The following is a 21,823-nucleotide window of genomic DNA, read 5'->3' on the forward strand; positions in this document are numbered from 1 at the left end:
GATGACACATTCCCTTTAAATGGTTAAACGGCAGTAATTGGAGCAAGCTCTGATTGCTGCTATCAGAGGCCGGCGTACAGTGCCTTGCGAAAGTATTCGGCCCCCTGGAACTTTTCAACCTTTTCCCACATATCATGCTTCAAACAAAGATACCAATTGTAAGTTTGTGGTGAAGAAACAACAACAAGTGAAACACAATTGTGAAATTGAATTAAATTTATTGGTTATTTTAAATTTTTGTGGAAATTCAAAAACTGAAAAGTGGGGCGTACAATATTATTCGGCCCCTTTAACTTATTATTTTGTCGCGCCACCTTTTGCTGCCATTGCAGCTGCAAGTCGCTTGGGGTATGTCTCTATCAGTTTTGTACATCGAGAGACTGAAATTGTTGCCCATTCTTCCTTGGCAAACAGCTCGAGCTCAGTGAGGTTTGATGGAGATCGTTTGTGAACAGCAGTTTTCAGCTCTTTCCAGATTCTCGATTGGATTGAGGTCTGAATTTTGACTTGGCCATTCTAACACCTGGATACGTTTATTTGTGAACCATTCCATCGTAGATTTTGCTTTATGTTTGGGATAATTGTCTTGTTGGAAGACAAATCTCAGTCCCAGTCTCAGGTCTTTTGCAGACTCCAACAGGTTTTCTTCAAGAATGGTCCTGTATTTGGCTCCATCCATCTGCCCATCAATTTTAACCACCTTCCCTGTCCCTGCTGAAGAAAAGCAGGCCCAAACCATGATGCTGCCACCACGTTTGACAGTGGGGATGGTGTGTTCAGGGTGATCAGCTGTGTTGCCTTTATGCCAAACATATCGTTTGGCATGGTTGTCAAAAAGTTTGATTTTGGTTTCATCTGACCAGAGCACCTTCTTCCACATGTCTGGTGGTCTCCCAGGTGGCTTGTTGCAAACTTTAAACAACACTTTTTATGGATATCTTTGAGAAATGGCTTCTTCTTGCCACTGTTCCATAAAGGCCAAATTTGTGCAGTGTACGACTGATTGTTGTCCTATGGACAGACTGTCACACCTCAGCTGTAGATTTCTGCAGTTCATCCAGAGTGATCATGGGTCTCTTGGCTGCATCTCTGATCAGTCTTCTCCTTGTTTGAGATGACAGTTTAGAGGGACGGCCGGGTCTTGGTAGATTTGCAGTGGGGTGATACCCCTTCCATTTCAATATGATCGCTTGCCCAGTGCTCCTTGGGATGTTTAAAGTTTTGGAAATCATTTTGTATCCAAATCCGGCTTTAAACTTCTCCACAACAGTATCACAGACCTGCCTGTTGTGTTCCTTGGTCTTCGTGATGCTCTCTGTGCTTCAAACAGAACCCTGAGACAATCACAGAGCAGGTGCATTTATACGGAGACTTGATTACACACAGATGGATTATATTTATCATCATTAGGCATTTAGGGCAACATTGGATCCTCCAGAGATCCACAATGAACTTCTGGAGTGAGTTTACTGCACTGAAAGTAAAGGGACCGAATAATATTGCACGCCCCACTTTTCAGTTTTTGAATTTCCACAAAAATTTAAAATAACCAATAAATTTCATTCAACTTCACAATTGTGTTCCACTTGTTGTTGATTCTTCACCAAAAATTTACATTTGGTATCTTTATGTTTGAAGCATGATATGTGGGAAAAGGTTTAAAATTTTCCAGGGAGCCAAATACTTTCGCAAGGCACTGTATAACAAAGCCGGCAGCAGCCCTGTATGGGTGCTTTCAAATTGCACTTTTCTCCATGTTCGTGGGTCCCATCGGGGCAGGTGTCCGAAAACCCCTAGAAATCAGGACTCAGGCGTATGCTCAGATGGGCCATAGACTAATAATGGTGCTGGCAGTGTGAATGTGCGCTCCGTCATGCGTTATCAGCCTACTGGAGACGGACACCCAGAAGCAGGCCACTAAGATTCGTTACAAAACAAAGGTACAGTTCAGATGTTATATGGCACAACCTTTTGTAGAAGCCCCTGGAGAACGTCCTCGGTGTATCCCCCTCTCGCCTCGTCGTCCCTTTTAGACTTCCATTTCAGCTGTTAATGAGAATGAATCTGTTATGTATAGTTCATGGGACTCTACACAAAGCGCCTCAGGCCTCTTTCACACTTCCGTTTTTTTACAATCAGTCACAATCCGTCAAAATGTTGAAAAGACGGATCCTGTGCCGATTGTAGAAAACGGATGCACTGGATCTGTTTGCCATTTGTAGCCGCTGCGTTACATTGTCTACTGTTGGCTGCAGAATGAGTTAACTGAGAATGTGTCAGTGATCTCATTCCAACGAGGATTCTGTAACTCTTAGGCTATGTTCACACCTAGGAAGGGGGCTGCGGGTTCTCCTGCGGGTTTTCCCGCAGCGGATTTGATAAATCTGCAGGGCAAATCCGCTGCGGTTATCCCTGCAGATTTATCGCGGTTTGTGTTGCGGGTTCCGCTGCGGGATTTACTCCTACTATTGATGCCGCATATGCAGCATCAATAGTAATGTTAAAAATAATAAAAATCATGCTATACTCACCCTCTGATGTCCCGATCTCCTCGGCGCTGCAGGCGGCGGTCCGGTTCCAAAGATGCTGTGCGAGAAGCACCTTCGTGACGTCACGGTCATGTGACCGCGACGTCACCGCAGGTCCTGGTCACATAGCAAACCTGAGACCGGACGGCCGCGTGCAGCGCGGAGGAGATCGAGACGTCAAAGGGTGAGTATAGCATGATTTTTTATTTAATTTTTTTTTTTTTTTTTTACACAAATATGGTTCCCGAGGCCTGGAGGAGTCTCCTCTCCTCCACCCCGGGTACCACCCGCACATTATCCGCTTACTTCCCGCATGGTGGGCACAGCCCCATGCGGGAAGTAAGCGGATCAATGCATTCCTATGGGTGCAGAATCGCTGCAATTCTGCACAAAGAAGTGACATGCTGCGGGTTGTAAACTGCTGTGTTCCCGCGCGGTTTTTCCTGCAGCATGTGCACAGCGGTTTGCGGTTTCCATAGGGCTTACATGTTACTGTAAACGCAATGGAAACTGCAGCAGACCCGCAGCGGCAAAATCGCCGCGGTAAAAACCGCAAAGTGTGAACATGGCCTTATATGTCTATTCCTACTCTCCTCTCGGATGATTTATAACCACATCAAAGTTGAACGTGATGGGAAACCGAGCCTGTTAAAACTAAAACGGCACAAATTTTTAAATGAAACCTAATTGCAAATATTATTTTTAGCCCCAAATACATGCATTTAAGTTACAAAAAACATTTTCTCCAAAAGATGGACAACTCCTTTAAAGAGTAATAAAATGTGACTGTAGAGACACATGCCAGTACATACCTTGAGCTTTGCAGGTCCTCCACTGTCTGAAAAATACAAGACAATTACAGGAATTAATATGGAAGCTTCTGGAAATCATTTACCAAAGTATACCAAGGATCACTATCTATCTAAAGTTATATTTAAGTGCCAGTTATTGGTATGCTCTCTAAGCAACTGTAAGACTTAAAGTGTCTAAAAACAGTCTTAAAGCTGATGTCAAAACTTCTGTACATTGCTGATATGTGTTGTTGATGGGATGTTGCCATTGTAACTCAGAGGATCAAAGAGGAGTATCAAAGGGTAAGGAACACATTAATTTTTTTAAATCTGTCATACGGTTCTAGAAATAGGCCTTTTTACTTTGATAATCTTGACAAAGGGGGTGTGGTTCACAGAATAATTATGCAAAGCAGCCTAAAGACCCACCCCAGAGGATCCTGTATCTCTTGCTCTTTATGGTGGATTTCATAACAAACAAACAGACAAACAGGATACTCAGGAGAGCAGAGGGAATAAAATAAGGGCAAAAAGTGCCCACTTTTGATCTGCTAACAGGTCCTCCTTAACCCCTTTACTCCTGAGGGTGGTTTGCACGTTAACGACAGGCCAATTTTTACAATTCTGACCACTGTTCCTTTATGAGGTAATAACTCTGGAACGCTTAAATGGGTCCCAGTGATTCTGACAATGTTTTTTTCATGACCTATTGTACTTCATGATAGTGGTAAAATTTATTTGATATAGCTTGTGTTTATTTGTGAAAAAATGGAAATATGGCGAAAAGAGGGATTTTTGGTACTCACCGTAAAATCTTTCTTGGAGCTTTCATTGAGGGACAAAGGTAACCATAGGTGTATGCTGCTGTCGCTAGGAGGCTGACACTAGGCAAAAAAGGAAAATAGCTCCTCCCCAGCAGTAAACACCCACTCACAGGCACAAAGCACCTCAGTTAGTGTTAAAGCAGTATGAGAAGCAACTAAAACTCAACATATGCACCAATGCAACAACAAAGGCACGTAGGCCCAAAAGCGGTACAAACTGTTAGTGAGGGTGCTGTATCCCCCAATGAAGGCTCCAAGAAAGATTTTACGGTGAGTACCAAAAATCCCTCTTTACCGCTTCATTGTGGGACACAGGTAACCATGGGACGTCCAAAAGCAGTCCCAAGGGAGCGAAATAGAAAAAAAAACGTAAAGAAAACTGACCTAGGTAGGCCAGTGCATAACTGCTGCCTGCAGTACCTTCCTAACCAGGCCTGCAGACGAGGCATGGGTATGAACCCTGTAAAACCTCGCAAAGGTGTGCAAAGATGACCTGGTTGTGGCCTTGCAAATTTGCAAGGTCGAATCATGGTGACAATCAGCCAAGGAGGCCCGGGTGGAGTAAGCCCTCACCCCCGGAGGAGGATGTTTCTCCTGAACGCCGTATGCGTCCAATATTGCTGAATGAATCCAATGTGCAATAGTGGACTTAGAAGCTGGGAGTCCCTTATAACGACCTTCAGAGATGACAAATGGGTCATCGGAATGACGAAAAGAAGCAGTCCTTGAGAGGTACTCTAATAAGCTCTGACCAAATCCAGTTTGTGGAGGGACTTCTCCAGGGAATAAACCGGAGAGGGACATAGAGAAGGAAGGACAATGTTTTCATTGATGTAAAAAGAAGGAAGGAAGGAAGGGGTCTGAGAACTACTTTGTCCTTATGCAGGATCAGGAACGGAGAACGACAGGATAATGCTGCGAACTCGAAAAACCTCCTGACGGATGTAATGGCGACTAAGAAGACAACTTTCCATGACAAGAGAGAAAATGAAATATCTTGAATTGGCTCAAAGGGAGAGCGCTGGAGGGTGCCAAGAACAAGGTTAAGATCCCATTGGACTATAGGAGGATAAGGTGGTGCCAGGTGGGCGACACCTTGCAGGAAGGTCTGGGAATGGGAAGCCAGATCTCTCTGGAAGAGAATTGACAGAGCGGAAACCTGTGCTGTACTGAGAGTACTGAGCGATAGACCAGAGTCAAGTCCCGCTTGAAGAAAACCAAGGATGGAACGAAGGGAAAAGAACATCAGAAAAAAATTGTTCTCCTCACACCACCGGAAGCCTCCCAATATCTGTGGTAGATGCGTGAGGATGCTGGTTTTCTCGCCCTGATCATGGTCTGAATGACCTGGTGAGAAAAACAGCCTCCTTCAGAACTTCAGCCTCAACGGCCTTGCCGTTAAACTCAGAGACTGAGAACTCTGGTAGAAGAGGGGCCTTGTGAGAGAATATCTGGACGGTCTGGAAGCCTCCAGGGGGGTGTCCATGAGCATGTTCACCAGCTCCACGTACCAGGGCCATCTCAGCCAGTCCAGCGCTATCAGGATTATGGGAATTCCTTCTGCCTTTATCTTTTTCACGACACTCGGAATCAAGGGGAGAGGCGGAAAAAGATAAGGCAGTCGGAATTGAGACCATGGAATTAACAGAGCATCCCAACCGATGGCCAGATATTTGCGATTAGCGAATTTTTTCTCAGGCTGTGAGAGCTGCTTTTTAAGGATCGCCTTAAACTCTGGGTGGTTAGAGAAAAACTTAGGCGACTTCAGAGGTCCTTCAAAGGAAATCTTGTGTTCTGGGCCCTCTGGTGGCGGATCAGAAATGTCCAGCACCCGATGGATGGAAGAGATTAAGTCCTCAACTAGCGCTGTATTGCTAGGGGGATTGGTATCAGGGACCCCTCCGTTTCCTTGTCTGAGTCGGAGTCACAGATGCCTTCCGAATCCTGTGTATCACTGAGGCGTCCCCTGCTGGGTGAGCTGGGGCGGAGGCCTTCTCTGGTCGGGGATTGTGGAGATCTGTATTGTCTGCCCCTGGAAGGGGACGGTCTAGATGACCTGGAACTACGGTGTCTCTCCCTAGAAGGGGATGACCACGTGCTATGGGATGACGCAGATGAACGTGACCTGTGGGTCCACTTGTGTCCTGACCTAGACGTGGATGTGCCAGGGTCGTCCTGTCCCTGAGTCAAACTCTCCCTTTGCTGGGTAATGGTCATAGCTGAGGCATGACTCTGCAGAGCCTGAAGCAATGTGGAGGTTAGGTTATCTATAGACTGCATCATAGATTGCGACATCTGAGTGACCCATTCCGGCGTGGCATTAGACACTGAAGCATTGGCAGGGGCTTCTTGGGGCTCTGACACAGTAGTCTGAGTGCAGTCCTGGCAGTGTGGGTACATGCTGCCACTGGGGAGAGCGGTCCTGTAGGCTGTGCAGAATGCATAATAGCAGTCCTGCCTGGTTCTCTTGGACCTTGAGCCCGACATTGTGCACAGAGTGCAAAAGAACTGGCTATGCAGAGGACCTTACAGGGGTAGCTATGCAGAGGAACCTATAGGGGAGCCTTATAGGGAATATGGATTCACAGCCGAGTAAAACAACCCAGCTGTGATCTTACCCCACCAGTTTGCCCCTAGGTCCAGCGCCGAAGAACCACAGTCCTGTGCACCCCGGATACTGGCTGGCCTGGTCCTGCTGACCGGGAGATGCAGGGCTAATCCTTGCTGCAGTAGAAATGGCTGCCAAGGAGAAGAGGCAGGGGGAGAAGGGGGCGGAGAGCTGAGAAAAAAGGCAGCAAAGCTGTGTAAAAACACGCCCTGTGTGTCTCGATCCGCCCCCTCTATGACACTGTAGAGTGTCATATTTGTCATCCGGGGGGGCGCGGAGAGGCTGAAGCCGCGGCCTAAATTAGATGCCTGATGCCCAGAAAGGCTCCAGGCCGGCGCGGAAGTCCAGGAGGGGGTCGGATCTGAACAGGACCCCCCCGGATTTAAAAGCAGGATAGCGGTGGGGCTATAAGCGGAAGGGGGGGCCCTGTAAGGGGAGCCCTGTGTCTCTATCGTGCCATGCCTGCCTGCACTCCCCCCGGCCCCGACAGGAGCCCGCAGCTGGGCTGGGGTCCCTGGATGCAGGCGCAGTGTGCTGGCCCATTGCTGGGAGCTGTAGAGTGCTGCCTGTACAGGCCCTACCTGAGGCGTCTCAACCTAATGCCCCCAGAGGGGGATTAGGGAGGGTGCTGCTATCACCTTCAGGGGGCTTTATCCTCGCCTCGACTTCAGCCCAGAAACCAATAGGAATTGGGGAAGGAGGGGGGTCTCGACCCCGTAATAGGGGGCCAAGGAAGGAGCCATGCCGGGAGTCTCACAGGAGACCCACTTTTCTTCATCTGTAATCCGTCGGAAAATAAAAAAAAACAGAGTAAAAAATCTTAGGTGTGCCTCCTATGCGACACTAAGCAAAAACTGGAGAAGGCTGATGCCGTCCAAAGGTGTATACTGCAGAGGAGGAGCCACGGTTAATCTTTTTCAGATTATGCATAGTGTCGCCTCCTAGTGGACAGCAGCATAACACCCATGGTCCTGTGTCCCCCAATGAGGCAACAGAGTAATTGTAAGCTGCCACTGTAGTGACCAGTACGTTGCAGTCACCAGTACGTTATGCTCTTCCCATGCTTCTGGTGGCATGCACACGTAAGTTAGGCGGGCTCTCATCGCTTCAGAAATGCCAAGCGTAGATGCAATATGTGTATTAGGTACACTGTGGGGCTCAGAAGGAAAGGGTGGCATTTGGATTTGGGAGCAGAGAATTTGCTGAATTTCTTTTGGTGGGTGAGCAGCTATTTTGCTTTTCCGGGGCCTGTGTGCTACCAGTAACATGGAAGCCCCTATATTTCCATTAACAGATGACAGACCTGAGTGGGGACTTGTTTTGTGGATTGAGTTGAAGCTTTTATTGGAAACATTTAACATAACGTTTGGGATCACAATGAGGCAGCAGAGTTACGCTGGACTCAGTCTGGCATCTGCTCAGCAGTGTCCTTTTCAGAAATGCGCAAAACACTGACCGACGGCGCTTTTATTCAATCCTAAAAAGACAGACACCGCTGGATCACAGGTCAGACCGCGTCTACAGCGCCTCCATCTGCCTCATTATAGGGAATCTTCCGCCGAGGGTTATGTCTGATTCACGTATTTCAGAGATTTACAAAGAAATTCTGATGGAAGCGCTCAGCGCAGGATAAGTGTGTGCCGAGCCTTACTGTGATCTTTGGGACGCAGAATGAAAAAAAAAAAAAAAACAGCTTGTGAAGAACTGGTTTTTATTTATTTTTTTATGCCGTTCCTCGTACAGTATAAGTGATTAGATGACTTTATTCTTCGGGTGGGTGCGATTATAGTGATACTAGATTTATAGCGGGTTTTTATGTTTGGCATCCGTCACACGCTAAAAGACACTTTTTATTGCAAAAAATAGTTTTTGCATTACTACATTTTGAGAGCTATAATTTTTTCATATTTCGGCTGACAGTCATGGGAGGTCTTGTTTTTTGCAGGACGAGTTGACGTTTTTATTGGTACCATTCTCGGGAGCAGGACATTTTTTGACCATTTTCTATTCCGATTTTTAGGAGGCAGAATGAAGAAAAACCAGCAATTCAGGAATTTCTTTTAGGTTTGGGGCGTTTATACCATTCCAGGTGTGGTAAAATTGATAACAAGGCAGTTTCATTCTTCGGGTTAGTACGTTTACAGCAATACCTAATTCAGATTTTTTTTTTTAAATGTTTTGGTGCTTTTATACAATAAAAACTATTTCATAGAAAAAAAATAATTATTTTTGCATCGCTTTATTGTGAGAGCTATAACTTTTTTATTTTTCCGCTGATGGAGCTGTATGGTCGCTCATTTTTTGCAGGACAAGATGACTTTTTGATCACGTGTTATTCAACTTTTTGCTCGGTGGTATGATGACAAAGCATTGTTTGCCTTGTTTTTTAATTTTTTTTATGGTGAACACTAAAGGGGTTAACTAGTGGAACAGTTTTATAGGATGGATCATTGCTGATGTGGCGATACCAAATATGTGTACTTATTTATTTTTTATTCAAATATTTATTTATAGATACAATATCTTGATTTTTTTTATTATTTTTATTTTTTACAAATATTTTTACAATTAAATTTTTTTTTTTTTACTTTTTCACTTACTCTCACTATGGGACTATCATTTTTTGCAGGCTGATCGCTTCTATACAAACTTGCTCATCATGCACTGGGCATGATCAGCAAGGCCTCGTTCACACTTCCGTCGGGAGTGTCACGTCCTAATGCGTCGGCCAGAAAATATTGGTAAAATGTGTGCAACCTTTCCAGTATTTCGGAGGCGTCTCCAGAATATGCATAGTGGAGAAGTAGGATTTTCTATTTCGGGACAAGAGAAAAAGAGAGAGCGAGAGTTCTCCCCGGGTTGGAATATGCTTCCAGGCATGCTCAGAAGTAAAAACTGCATCCGTCACTGGATTCCTGCATTTCACAGTGTGCGCAGGTTCCAGTGTCCAGAGGCTCCCATTCTGTGGAACTACGTATGCCGCAGGAGGCGACAGGGAACGTTTTTCCACTGCAGACAAACAAAGTTTCATGGAACTTTCTTTGTAAAAGATGGGCCGTCAAATTCCGCAGGATCCAGTGCACGACGGACGAAACGTCTGGCCATCCGTCGCTAATACAAGTCCATGAGAAAATGCAGGAACCGGTTTTCTCAAAAAACGACATATCTCGACGGGACTACAAAGACGAAGTGTGAAAGAGGCCTTACTTTACAGCTTTTTCACCAGCTGGGACATTTGGGACAAGAATATAGGGATTTTTGTGTGTACTCACCGTAAAATCCTTTTCTCCGAGCCACTCATTGGGGGACACAGGACCATGGGTTATGCTGCTGTCACTAGGAGGCTGACACTAAGCTGTGACAAAAAAAGGTTAGCTCCTCCCCTGCAGTATACACCCTCATGCTGGCTTCCAGGGACCCAGTTCAGTGCAAAAGCAGTAGGATAATAACAACAATCTATCAAGTAACATTAGAATATAACATGTCAAACAAACAGTCAAAGACCAAAAAAGGTAGCGAGCCGTAAGGCTACCAGGGTGGGTGCTGTGTCCCCCAATGAGTGGCTCGGAGAAAAGGATTTTACGGTGAGTACACACAAAAATCCCTATTTCTCCTTCGCCTCATTGGGGGACACAGGACCATGGGACGTCCCAAAGCAGTCCCTGGGAGGGAAACAATACAACCAAATAACTCCGTGTACCATCTGACTACAAATGCGCAACGGCCGCTTGCAGGATACGCCTGCCAAAGGCCGCGTCCGCAGAGGAGTGAATGTGGACATTGTAATGCTTTGTGAAAGTATGCAGGCTGGACCACGTTGCGGCCTTGCAAACCTGCTCCGCTGTTGCCTGGTGCCGGATGGCCCAGGAAGCACCCATCGACCGAGTGGAGTGTGCTCTAATCCCCGCCGGGATAGGACTGCCCCAGACCCGATAGGATTCATGGATAGCAGATCGGATCCATCTGGCTATTGTGGATTTAGACGCAGCCAAACCCTTTCTGTGACCCTCCGGGAGCACGAAAAGGGCGTCTGATTTTCTGAAATGAGCCGTTCTGGAAATGTACCTCCTGAAGGCCCGTACCACGTCCAGAGTATGGAGAGCCTTCTCAACCCTATGTTTGGGCTGCGGGCAAAAGGAGGGAAGAATGATGTCCTCGTTAAGATGAAAAGATGAGACCACCTTCGGAAGAAACGCCGGGGAAGGGCGTAGGACTACTTTGTCCTGATGAAAGGCAAGGAAAGGTGCCCGGCAGGATAAAGCGGCGAGCTCTGAAACCCTTCTGATGGACGTCACCGCTACCAGGAAGGCAACCTTCCATGAGAGGACAGAGAGCGGAACGTCTTGAAGGGGTTCGAACGGAGGTTCCTGAAGAACCCCCAGGACCAAGTTGAGATCCCAGGTCTCTAACGGCATCCTGTAGGGGGGAACCACATGGGAGACTCCCTGAATGAAAATCTTGACCTGAAGGTTGGTGGCGATCCTGCGCTGGAACAGCACGGATAACGCTGAGATCTGGCCTTTGAGGGAACTCAGTGCCAAGCCGGAGTCCAGACCGGACTGAAGGAAATTCAAGATGCGAGGGATAGAGAAAGCGAGCGGAGGGTGCCCTCGGAGCCTGCACCATGAGAAGAATGTTTTCCAGACGCGGTGGTAAATGGAGGCGGAAGACGCCTTGCGAGCACTTAACATGGTGGGAATGACCTGCTGAGAGAAACCGGCACAAGTTAGAATCCAGGTTTCAACAGCCACGCCGTTAAACGTAGGGCCCCTGAGCTCTGGTGGCAGATCGGACCTTGACGAAGCAGGTCTGGGCGGTCTGGTAACCGCCAGGGAACGTCGGCTACGAGCTGAACGAGTTCCGCGTACCAAGCGCGGCGTGGCCAGTCTGGGGCGACCAGACTGACCGGAACTCCCTCCGTCTTGATCTTTCGGATCACCTTCGGCAGTAAGGGAAGGGGAGGAAACACGTAAGGGAGTTGAAACTGATGCCACGGAGAAATCAGCGCGTCTACTCCTATGGCCTGGGGATCCCGAGAACGTGCAATGAAGTTGTGGACCTTGGCGTTCAATCTGGACGCCATCAGATCCACGTCCGGGGTCCCTCAGCGAAGACAGATCTGTCGAAAGACCTCTGGGTGGAGTTCCCACTCCCCCGAGGCAAGGCCCTGGCGGCTCAGGAAGTCCGCCGCCCAGTTCTCGACTCCCGGAATGTGCACCGCAGAGATGGTGGAATGGTTGGTTTCGGCCCAACGAAGGATGTGAGAGACTTCCTGCATCGCCGCCCTGCTGCGGGTACCCCCCTGGTGGTTGATGTAAGCCACCGCCGTGACGTTGTCCGATTGGACTCGTATTGGGTGACCCGCGAGCAGGGCGTGAAAGCGACTCAGGGCAAGTCTGATAGCACGAATCTCCAGGATGTTGATGGGGAGTCTGGATTCCCGAACTGTCCAACGGCCCTGGGCAGAGTGGTGAAGAAACACCGCCCCCCAGCCGAGAAGACTGGCGTCGGTAGTTACCACTAACCAGCGGATCGGGAGGAAGGACTTCCCCTGGAGAAGAGATGGACCCAGGGTCCACCATACGAGAGATTGTCTGACCCGCGGGGACAGGGGGCAAGGGCAGTCGAGAGATGGGAGACTCCTGTCCCAGTTGTCCAGCAAAGCCTGTTGCAAGGGGCGGAGATGGAGTTGAGCGAAAGGAACCGCTTCGATTGCTGCAACCATCTTTCCCAGGATCTTCATGGCGTACCGAATGGTTCGCGGGCGAGGATGGCAGAGCGTTCGGGCTCCCTGCTGAAGCGCTTGGGCCTTGGACCGAGGAAGCAAGACCAGCCCCCTTGAAGTGTCCAGGATCATTCCGAGAAAGGAGATCCGACGGGCAGGAACGGGAGAGGACTTGTCCAAGTTGATCAACCAGCCCAGGCGCGAAAGAGAATCCAGGGTAATGTGGACGCTTGACTCGCAGGCCTGAAAGGACGGGCCCTTTATGAGGAGATCGTCTAAGTAAGGTAACACGACGACTCCTCGAGAATGAAGGATGGCCATGACAGCCGCCATGACCTTCGTGAATACCCTGGGCGCCGTGGCAAGACCGAAGGGTAAGGCCGTGAACTGGAAGTGGTCCTCCAGAACGGCAAAGCGGAGGAACCTCTGATGAGGCGGGAATATCGGAATGTGAAGATAGGCATCCTTGATGTCTATCGATGCCAAGAATTCCCCTCTTTCCATCGAAGAGATGACCGATCTGAGCGATTCCATCCTGAAGTGCCGTACTCTTACGCACTTGTTCAGGAGCTTCAGATCCAAAATGGGGCGCACTTTTCCGTCCTTCTTTGGCACTACGAAGAGGTTTGAGTAGAAACCTTTGAACCTCTCGTGTTCCGGGACCGGAACAATGACCCCGCACTGGCGGAGGGAGTGAATGGCGCAAAGGAGGGCGCGAGACTGAGCTCCCGAACTGGGGCGACGAGAGGGGAAAAACCGAGTTGGAGGAGGAGCGGAGAACTCTATTTTGTAGCCAGACGATACCAGATCCCTGACCCATTCGTCGTGAATGACGGAGAGCCAGGCTTGCTGAAAAAGGAGTAGACGTCCGCCTACTCTGGTGGTATCGACTGGCGCCGTTCCCGAGTCATTGAGACGGGAATCTGGGGGGTCTCGAACCTCTGGTTCTGGGCTGCCTCGGTTTTCCGCGCCAGGAAGGATTCGGCCTGAAGGATGGACGAGCGTCTCTGTCTGTGCGAGCGGATCGGTCCGATCTGGAAAGACCGGTAGGATTGGACCAGGCTGGGCTGGTACGAAAGGGCCGAAAGCGAAAGTAAGGCTGGCGCTGGAAGGCCGCCTTGGGCCTCTGTTGGGGAAGGAACTTGCTCTTTCCCCCTGTGGCGTCGGAAATAAGCTGGTCAAGCTTTTCACCGAAAAGGCGCCCGCTTTGAAAAGGGAGAGAGATCAGAGATTTTTTAGAGGAGGAGTCTGCGCGCCACTCTCTGAGCCAAAGTGCCCTTCTGATAGAGATGGCGTTAGAAGCCGCCGATGCTGCGCAATTCGCTGCATCGAGGGATGCGTACATCACATAATCACTAGCCATGGCTATCTGTTTAGCCCGGTCCGCCATCTCAGACGGGAGGTCCTGTTCATGAATGGATTTTGCTAGAGCATCCGCCCAGGAAACCATTGCCTTGGCCACCCAAGCCGCGGCGAAGGAGGGGGATAGGGAAGAGCCTGAGGCTTCGTACACTGAGCGAGCTAGAGAGTCTAGCTGGCGTTCAGTGGGACTCTTAATTGAAGCACCGTCCGGGACTGAAAGAAGCGGTTTAGAAGCCAGGCGCGAGATCTGCTGAAAAGGGATACTTGGATACCAGGTCCTTCTTACCCGTGAAACGCTTATCTGGACGCTCCCTGTGTCGCCTGACTATATCAAGAAAATCTGGGTGAGAGGCAAAAGTTTTGTGGGAACGCTTGGTTCTGGTAAAAGAGACCGCGTGTTCCGGAGCGGAATTAGAGTCATCATCCACCTTAAGTGCGTGATTGACTGCTACAATGAGGGAGTCAACCGGCGCTGCAGGGGAGAGCTGACGGTCTCCTTACCCTGGTCCTGTGTCCCACAGAGGCAGAGGGAGACGGCAGGAGGAATAGGCGACAGCCGCGAGCACAGCGCTGCACGTGGAGGACGCTGCAGCTGGGAGACCTGGAGCTGCGGCGTGTAGAGAAGATCTAAGATGGCCGCCGAGACCTGGGGGAGAGATCTCGCACACAGGGAGAAGCGCCAGGACCGGGGGGCGGCGCCGCGCGATGACGCGGAAAAAGGGGGCGGAGCCTATTGGGAAGCGGCCTGATCCCTGCCCGGCTAGGCCGAAGCCGGGGACTAAATTTGCGGCTTCGGCCCGGCGCGCTGATGGCCGGAAATAAGGGGCCCAGAAATAAAGTGTGCCACCACTAAGGGGGAGCCCTCCGAACCGGCGACCACCCCCCCTTCCCACGAGACACTTACCATGATGGAGCAGCGCTGCACAAGGGGCTGAGGTAGGAGTGTCTGGGGTGAAAGACGGGGACGGTGCAGGGGTTGGGAAGCCTCCATCCACCAGCCCCAGAAAGGGGGGTGGAGAGGAACCATCCACTACCTGAATCAGCCGCAATCAGTGGTGATGCAGTGTGGTCTGCACGGACGCCACGGGTACTAGTGCCTCTGTACAGCCGAGGGTGAAACCTGGTGGGCAGGGCAGATGTCCGGCAATAAAAAGGCCTGGCTGCAGAAGAGGATACTGGAGGATAAAACACCAGTGCTCGTCTGTACTACGTGGGGAGATCGGCGCCCGAGAAAGGGACCATCGCCCACAAAAGGGTCAGCTCAGGCAGTGGCTCCCACGTCGCAGGAGAGGATACGGAGAGGTAAAACTCCCGTGCTTGCCTGTTGTTGGTTCGGGGGAGATCGGACCATGAAAGAATCCGTCGCCCCCTTCGTCCGGGTAGAATTTAAAAACAACAACAAAAAAAAAACAGTGTGCCTCCTACGGACACTAAGCTTGAACTGGGTCTCTGGAAGCCAGCATGACGGTGTATACTGCAGGGAAGGAGCTAACCTTTTTTTGTCTCAGCTTAGTGTCAGCCTCCTAGTGACAGCAGCATAACCCATGGTCCTGTGTCCCCCAATGAGGCGAAGGAGAAAAAAGAATTCACGCCTGCTAGCACCTCGATTTCGATTCTGTTTACTTTGGATATTGGGGTGAAAGCTGCTCAGTTTACCCAAAATAGTGCTCCCTGGAGTTCACATTTCCCAATTTTGTTGGGCCAGTATCAAATTGCGTTTTTGCCCCATGTCAGTGGCTCCATCTGAAAAAGCGGGATTCAGGCGTATTGGTCATGTTAATGGCTTCTTCTTTTTTTTAAATCATTACATTTTAGTTTAATTTTACTGTTAGGCTGCCGTCACACTACCAGTATTTGGTCAGTATTTTACATCAGTATTTGTAAGCCAAAACCAGGAGTGGGTGATAAATACAGAAGTGGTGCATATGTTTCTATTATACTTTTCCTCTAATTGTTCCACTCCTGGTTTTGGCTACAAATACTGATGTAAAATACTGACCAAATACTGATCGTGTGACTGCAGCCTAAGACAGCTGCAACACATGCAGGGGGGGGGATTATGTGTTTGTTAGATAGGTAATCACTGCATGTGTTTTGGCTAACAGCTGCAAATCATGCAGCTGCGGGAAGTCTAACATTTATCAAAGCACGCCCAAGATACTCGGATAACACCTTATCTGAGCACGTTCGCTCATCAACAGAGATAACATCCAAACTTAGTACAACCCCATTAATACTAAAACAGAGGGTCTCTGTAAATCAGCAAGAGGATCACTTCTGGTACCTTGTGTCTTCTGCACCTTTTCCAGCTTGATCTGCTCCCGCACCAACCTCTGTTGCTCCTCCAATTGTCTTGATCCTTCTTCACGGAGTCGTATTATCTAGAAACCAAGTAAGAAAGCCAGAGCTCACGACCTTATCATATACAAGAAGCCGCAGGACCTCTGCCTCCCATCTCTTCCCTATATATCGGTTCCCATTTACTATTGTGGTGAAGCGAGAAATCAGGTGTAAATTCACCTCCTTTTTAGACAAATTTTTGATTTGTGCTTTGATAATAAGTTTCCAAAACGTCTAAACACTGGGCATGAAGAAAGTAAAAATGTGCCAGATTTATAATTGGCGTGTGGCTACTACAAGGCACAAATTTATGCCGAAGATAAATTTGTTGTACAGCAAGGTCCTAATTTACAGGACCTTGAAGAAAAAAAAAAAATCGTACAGCAAGTTCCTGCCTTTTACAAAGCATTAGTGGATGTGGGCAACAAACTTACCTTTTAGGCAGTCTTTGGCTATCTGGTAGAAGCCGCATCTGCAATCAGGGGTTTGATTACAGAGAGGAACATGGTCACACTTTGTAAGATCGGTTGGATAAATCCGTCATTTATGGTCTGAGCATAGGCCGCAATGTCCGTACCGGCCGCAGATGTCCTGACCGAAACGCAACAGCCGCATATATGCCTGCTGAGATCTGGGCAGGAGACCCTTGGCTGTTCTGGACACTGTGGTCCCTCATCTGACTGTGAATGTCAGACATGTAACAGTTTGTGCAGATAAAAAAGGCCGGACTGCATTGGCCAAGAACATCCACAAATGTTTATATGGGGACCTTCAGAGAACCAAGTTGCATATTACAGCCCATCTGTGCTTCAAAAAGTTGACTTATGTTCCCACTTATCACTTTGCATCTTTCTATAACAGACTGATCCTAGAGGTGAGCAGAAAAAACCTTGCTCTTCCCTCGACTGCATCCAGTCCGTCCTCCAAGGCCGCTGATCAGGGTTCTGGTGCCCCTGGCATTCATTAACCCTGCTGTTCTGTTGGTCAAAAATGACCGACTTTGAACTTCAATATTCTTTAAAATATTCAAGATGCGGCTCTGAAACCCCTGGCCGACCGACCCATCCTCATTTAAGTCAATCAACCACAAGTTTCAGAACCGCATCTTGAACACCCCAAAAAATACCAAAGTTCAAAATAGGTCTCCCCAGACCGAACAGAACAGCAGGGTTAAGATGCTGGCAGCAGATGTGAAGTCTTCCTTGGTCTGGATGCCATGGAGGACCAGGGCAGCACAATTCTTTTTGCATAACTCTAACCCATTTGCCCGCTCCAGTGATTGCAGATGGGAAGTTTTACCTCTTGTTCCAATGTCCGAGCAACAAATGCCTCTTCCTCCTCTGTTACACGCGACTGTGCTTCTTTCTCTCTCGCCTCAAGATCTTCAATAGGCAAAAAAAAAGTGCTAAATGTTCGGTTTTGCAAAATTAACACAGCTGAAAGATTCCATCATAGGCAATTCTACATAGGAACAATCACATATAAGGTGGCTGAAGCCAGGGCGGCATACTGTTTGATACATCCTAGTAAGCCAGAGAGGCTGGTGGGTATCACCTTCAGCAGTGACGTGCTATACGGCCACTGGTGAGAATCAGCACAAAATTTGCAACCCAAAGACAATAGGAAAAAATAAAATAAAATGAAAACTTGGTACATTCATCCATAAACACAGTGAGGTTTATTCCATAGAGAGACCTTGAGGAAGTGGGTGTTTAGGCAAAATGCCATTGGCCTGAAGGAGTGCTGCTGCATATTCACGTATCTGCAGTTATGGAATAAATCACACACAATTTATGGATGAGTGACACAAGTTTGCTATTTTTTTTTCAATTGCTGGTCTGCTACACTTTTGCTGAGACCCTGGATATGGATAGAAAAAGCCGAGATGTTAAAGGGAAGCTGTCATGTCCTTTTTGTATTTAACTCTGCGCCCAGTGTGTTGTTAGTTACATAACAGGTACATGGTGCCTTCTCTGCAGACATAGCATTAGGGATATTCTTACCAAGTTTCACCTTCTTTCTTTTGGCATCAAGCTTCTGAGTCCTCTTTGCTGCGGCTTCTTTGGCTTTCCTGAGTTTGTCATACGCTGCCTGGAAGAAGTTAGAGAAGCAGCAGAAAGGCATGAGTTCTTGGATTGAAAAGGGGTTGTCGGGGTATTCTCGCACAATGACCAATTGTCAGGGCGCATGTTATATCCGCTTGTACCCGGATACTGGCAGGTGGACAAAAGAATAAAAAAAGTTAAGGCTTTAAAGAAAAAAATAAGTTGCGCGGTCTTGAAAGAGTTAATCGGGACAGCTAAATGGAATATGCAAAAGAAGTAAAGCAGAATAATATAATGTAAAATGCCCGATTTAATTTCCGCCTGACTTACCCTGGCTGCGCCATCGGTCAGCACTTCTAAGGCCTGGGACAACTGGTGAAAAAGCTCGGCTGGAAGAGAAATCGCAGGAAAAGGAGATTTAATAAGGAGCAGATCATGTAACCCTGCATCGCCCATCACAGGCTGAAGACGCCCCAAATCTAGGACAGTGATGGACGCTGTTCAATGGATCTGCCTGTACTGATACACTGCTCTCCTCCTTGTGCCCACCCTTAGTGCCTTACTTATCACCATCAATCTTCCCCAAAAATCTGTCGCCTGCCAATAATAAATCTGCTGCCAAATGCACTTTTTCTTCATACTTTTATTGTTTTAATAAGGGTCAATAATCATTTTCTTTCTATTGATTTCTGCAACAAATTAAACGTGCTCCAATGTACGAAAATGTGGCCTCAGCCTAAGGGCTGATCATCTATGGGGCTCCACAGCATGCACTGCACACTCACCTGCTCGAGGGTTATCAGGGTTTTTGTCCGGGTGGCAGGTTAGAGCTTTTTGTCTGTACGCCTTCTTAATCTGGAAAAGAAAGAAGAACTTGTAATGCGGCTGTAATATACAGTGAGGTGTACGGGGCATACTCGCATACGGCGCACAGTGTGCAATTACATATGGCGCATACAGGGTTATACTTACTGGGGGGCAGGACGTGTACGGAGGGAGCACCTCACAGTTACCGGGGGTAGGACGTGTACGGAGGGGGCACCTCACAGTAACCGGGGGCAGGACGTGTACGGAGGGGACACCTCACAGTTACTGGGGGCAGGCGTGTATGGAGGGGGCACCTCACAGTTACCGGGGGCAGGACGTGTACGGAGGGGGCACCTCACAGTTACTGGGGACAGGACGTGTACGGAGGGGGCAGGACGTGTATGGAGGGGGCACCTCACAGTTACCGGGAGCAGGACGTGTGCGGAGGGGGCACCTCACAGTTACTGGGGACAGGACGTGTACGGAGGGGGCAGGACGTGTACGGAGGGGGCACCTCACAGTTACTGGGGACAGGACGTGTATGGAGGGGGCACCTCACAGTTACCGGGAGCAGGACGTGTGCGGAGGGGGCACCTCACAGGACGTATGAGGAGTGAACAGATTCAATTTCTTACCTCTTTCTCTGAAGCCTCAGCTTCGATTCCCAGCAGCCCATACAAATCCATTTGCATCAGCTCCTTGGACGCAGACATTTTTCCTGCCGCCATCCTGTTACTTTTCTAATATTTACTCCTGCAGCAAATTCACAAGCTGGTGCTAAATTCCGCTTTCCGTTTCCGAAGCCTCCTGGGATATGTAGTTCTTTCAGGCAACAGGCGGACAAGCGGGAGCGTATGACAAGAATGAAAAAAAAACTATCATTCCCAAGAGGCAACGCGGCAAAGCCGTGCCGTAAGCAGATAGCTGGTCGCGCTTTGTATGCTGGGAAATGTAGTGAATCACTCGTGTATTAATTAGAGGATGGGCAGTAAATTGACTACTTTTCCCATATATCTCTGTGGTAATGGGAGAAATAGAGCATTTCCTGAAAGTTGAGATTTGGGAAGAGACGAGCAGTAATGTGCAGGGTTGGGTGTCTGTCTGCATTTGACAGCTGACATGGAAGGAAGGTGCTTTTCTTGTGCTTCCAAATTCTCCATATTTAAGAAAGAGGTGAGTGTCAGTGTGATCAGAGACGTATGTTTAGCTAATTAAAGGGATCTTCTAGGAAAATCGACATTTAAAGGGGTTTGTGTGGGATTAAAAAAACAAAATCGTAACTCCCCTTTAAAATCCCCACTGGTCAATATGTAATGGAGCTGCGGAATGATATTCTGTACGGCATGCTGAGGTAAGTGATTGTCTGCAGCGGTCATATGAAAGTCTGTGGGGAGTAATCCAAGCCCATCTAGGACCACTGGCTCATTGGTGCCATAGTGGTGGGGGATGTAAAACGTGGCTTGCAGTGATTTTTCCATATTTTAATATATTATGGTCAGGTTTTTAGTATTTTTTTTTTTTGTGCACTTGCACCTTATTCAATGGTGAAAGGAACATTAAAGGGGCTGTCCAGTGAAGATACGTCAGCAGCAATTCACAGCGGAGGTGATGACGTATTGATCGCTGGGGGGCCGACCGCTAGGACCTACGCTAATCGCAGCCCCATAGGGAATGAATGGAGCGGTGGTCGAGCATGCTCACTGCTGCTCCTTTCTGAGGGGGATGAAAGTGCCCTGTTCTGCCAATCGGTGCAGATACCAGCTGTCAGGTCCCCTACGATCACTGGACAACCCCTTTAATTTTTAAAGCACACTTTCACAATTTTACAGTCTGCCTAAAGTATAATCTGTGTGAACACGTCACTTTGTACAGATGATGCTTTGCTTTTCCTGTTCATTGTGCACAGTTTTCCTTCTATAGCTTTTGTGTGATGCGGTTTATTGCTGGCTGTAGAATGAGCTAACTGAGAATCTGTCAGTGAGCTTGCTATGAAGTCTGACCGGGAGTTCCTAGCTCTTTTTCTCATCTGGTCTCAGCTGTTTTATGACCACAGACCACATTAAAGTAAAATGTGCCTTTAAAAGTCAAATGGTGCAACGTTTCTAATGAAACCTAATTGCAGTTTTTCCTTGTAAGATTTTTGGATGGTAATTATGAAAGGCAGTAATGTGATCGTAATGATGGATTTTTTTTTTTCTTTCCCTCTAAGTGTGGCTGTAAGTCCTGCCGACATTCATTCTGTGCGGGATGCCTGGCATTCACAGCAACCCTACCTGCATATGGTAACAGCAAGCAGAAAATCTGCAAGAAATGTCACGACAATATAAGCAGGTGAGTGTGTGCAGTGCGACGGTGCATTGCTGTTAGTGTAGCATGTAACAGCTGCAGGCTTATGCTGGGGATTACCTGGAGCTGACAGCAGGGTGCTGTGTGAACGGCTACAGTTCGTTAATTCTGTATCGTGTGACCTCTTTGCTTTTGTGCCTGTTCCCACCTTAGAAATGCTCTGTGATGTGACAATGCAGATAATAGTTGCTGAATGTCCCATGTAAAATAAAGAAAAAGTGAATTCTGCCACAATGTGCTGATGGTTCTGCTGCAACACACTGAACATGGAATCTACAAAAAGAGACATTTTTATATGTGTTCCCAAATTCACCAATAAAATTGTGACGGATAGCACAGCCACCCGTTTAGATCATGGATTCCTTGTGCTGGGTTCCATCCAGGTGTTTCCTGTTCCGAGTGATTGCCTGGCTATTTAGTTAGGTGAAATGGTTAGATCATTGCCAG

The 21,823-nt window shown here is 48.2% G+C and overlaps 2 protein-coding genes across 3 annotated transcripts in view; one reads left to right on the forward strand and one right to left on the reverse strand.

Annotated features, from left to right (window-relative positions):
* DNAJC17 (DnaJ heat shock protein family (Hsp40) member C17) overlaps positions 1-19,855 on the reverse strand; it is a 34,648-nt gene extending 14,793 nt beyond the window's left edge. The window contains exons 1-8 of the mRNA XM_069729909.1: positions 19,666-19,855; positions 19,009-19,078; positions 18,554-18,612; positions 18,182-18,269; positions 17,478-17,560; positions 16,123-16,219; positions 3,341-3,366; positions 1,969-2,046 (exon numbers count right to left, since the gene is read on the reverse strand). Of these exons, the coding sequence (XP_069586010.1) occupies positions 1,969-2,046; positions 3,341-3,366; positions 16,123-16,219; positions 17,478-17,560; positions 18,182-18,269; positions 18,554-18,612; positions 19,009-19,078; positions 19,666-19,758 (594 nt within the window). The 5' untranslated portion in view covers positions 19,759-19,855. The remainder of the gene's footprint in view (positions 1-1,968; positions 2,047-3,340; positions 3,367-16,122; positions 16,220-17,477; positions 17,561-18,181; positions 18,270-18,553; positions 18,613-19,008; positions 19,079-19,665) is intronic.
* A 20-nt stretch (positions 19,856-19,875) lies between these two features.
* Positions 19,876-21,823, forward strand: part of ZFYVE19 (zinc finger FYVE-type containing 19) — a 61,367-nt gene continuing 59,419 nt past the window's right edge. The window contains exons 1-2 of one of the 2 annotated variants that reach the window (XM_069729896.1): positions 19,876-20,203; positions 21,240-21,361. In XM_069729896.1, coding sequence (XP_069585997.1) covers positions 20,150-20,203; positions 21,240-21,361 — 176 coding nt within the window. In that variant the 5' untranslated portion in view covers positions 19,876-20,149. The remainder of the gene's footprint in view (positions 20,204-21,239; positions 21,362-21,823) is intronic. The other variant, XM_069729887.1, reaches the window with a different exon arrangement.

Source organism: Ranitomeya imitator, chromosome 1 (assembly GCF_032444005.1).
Source record: "Ranitomeya imitator isolate aRanImi1 chromosome 1, aRanImi1.pri, whole genome shotgun sequence".
In the NCBI taxonomy this organism is placed as follows: domain Eukaryota; kingdom Metazoa; phylum Chordata; class Amphibia; order Anura; family Dendrobatidae; genus Ranitomeya; species Ranitomeya imitator.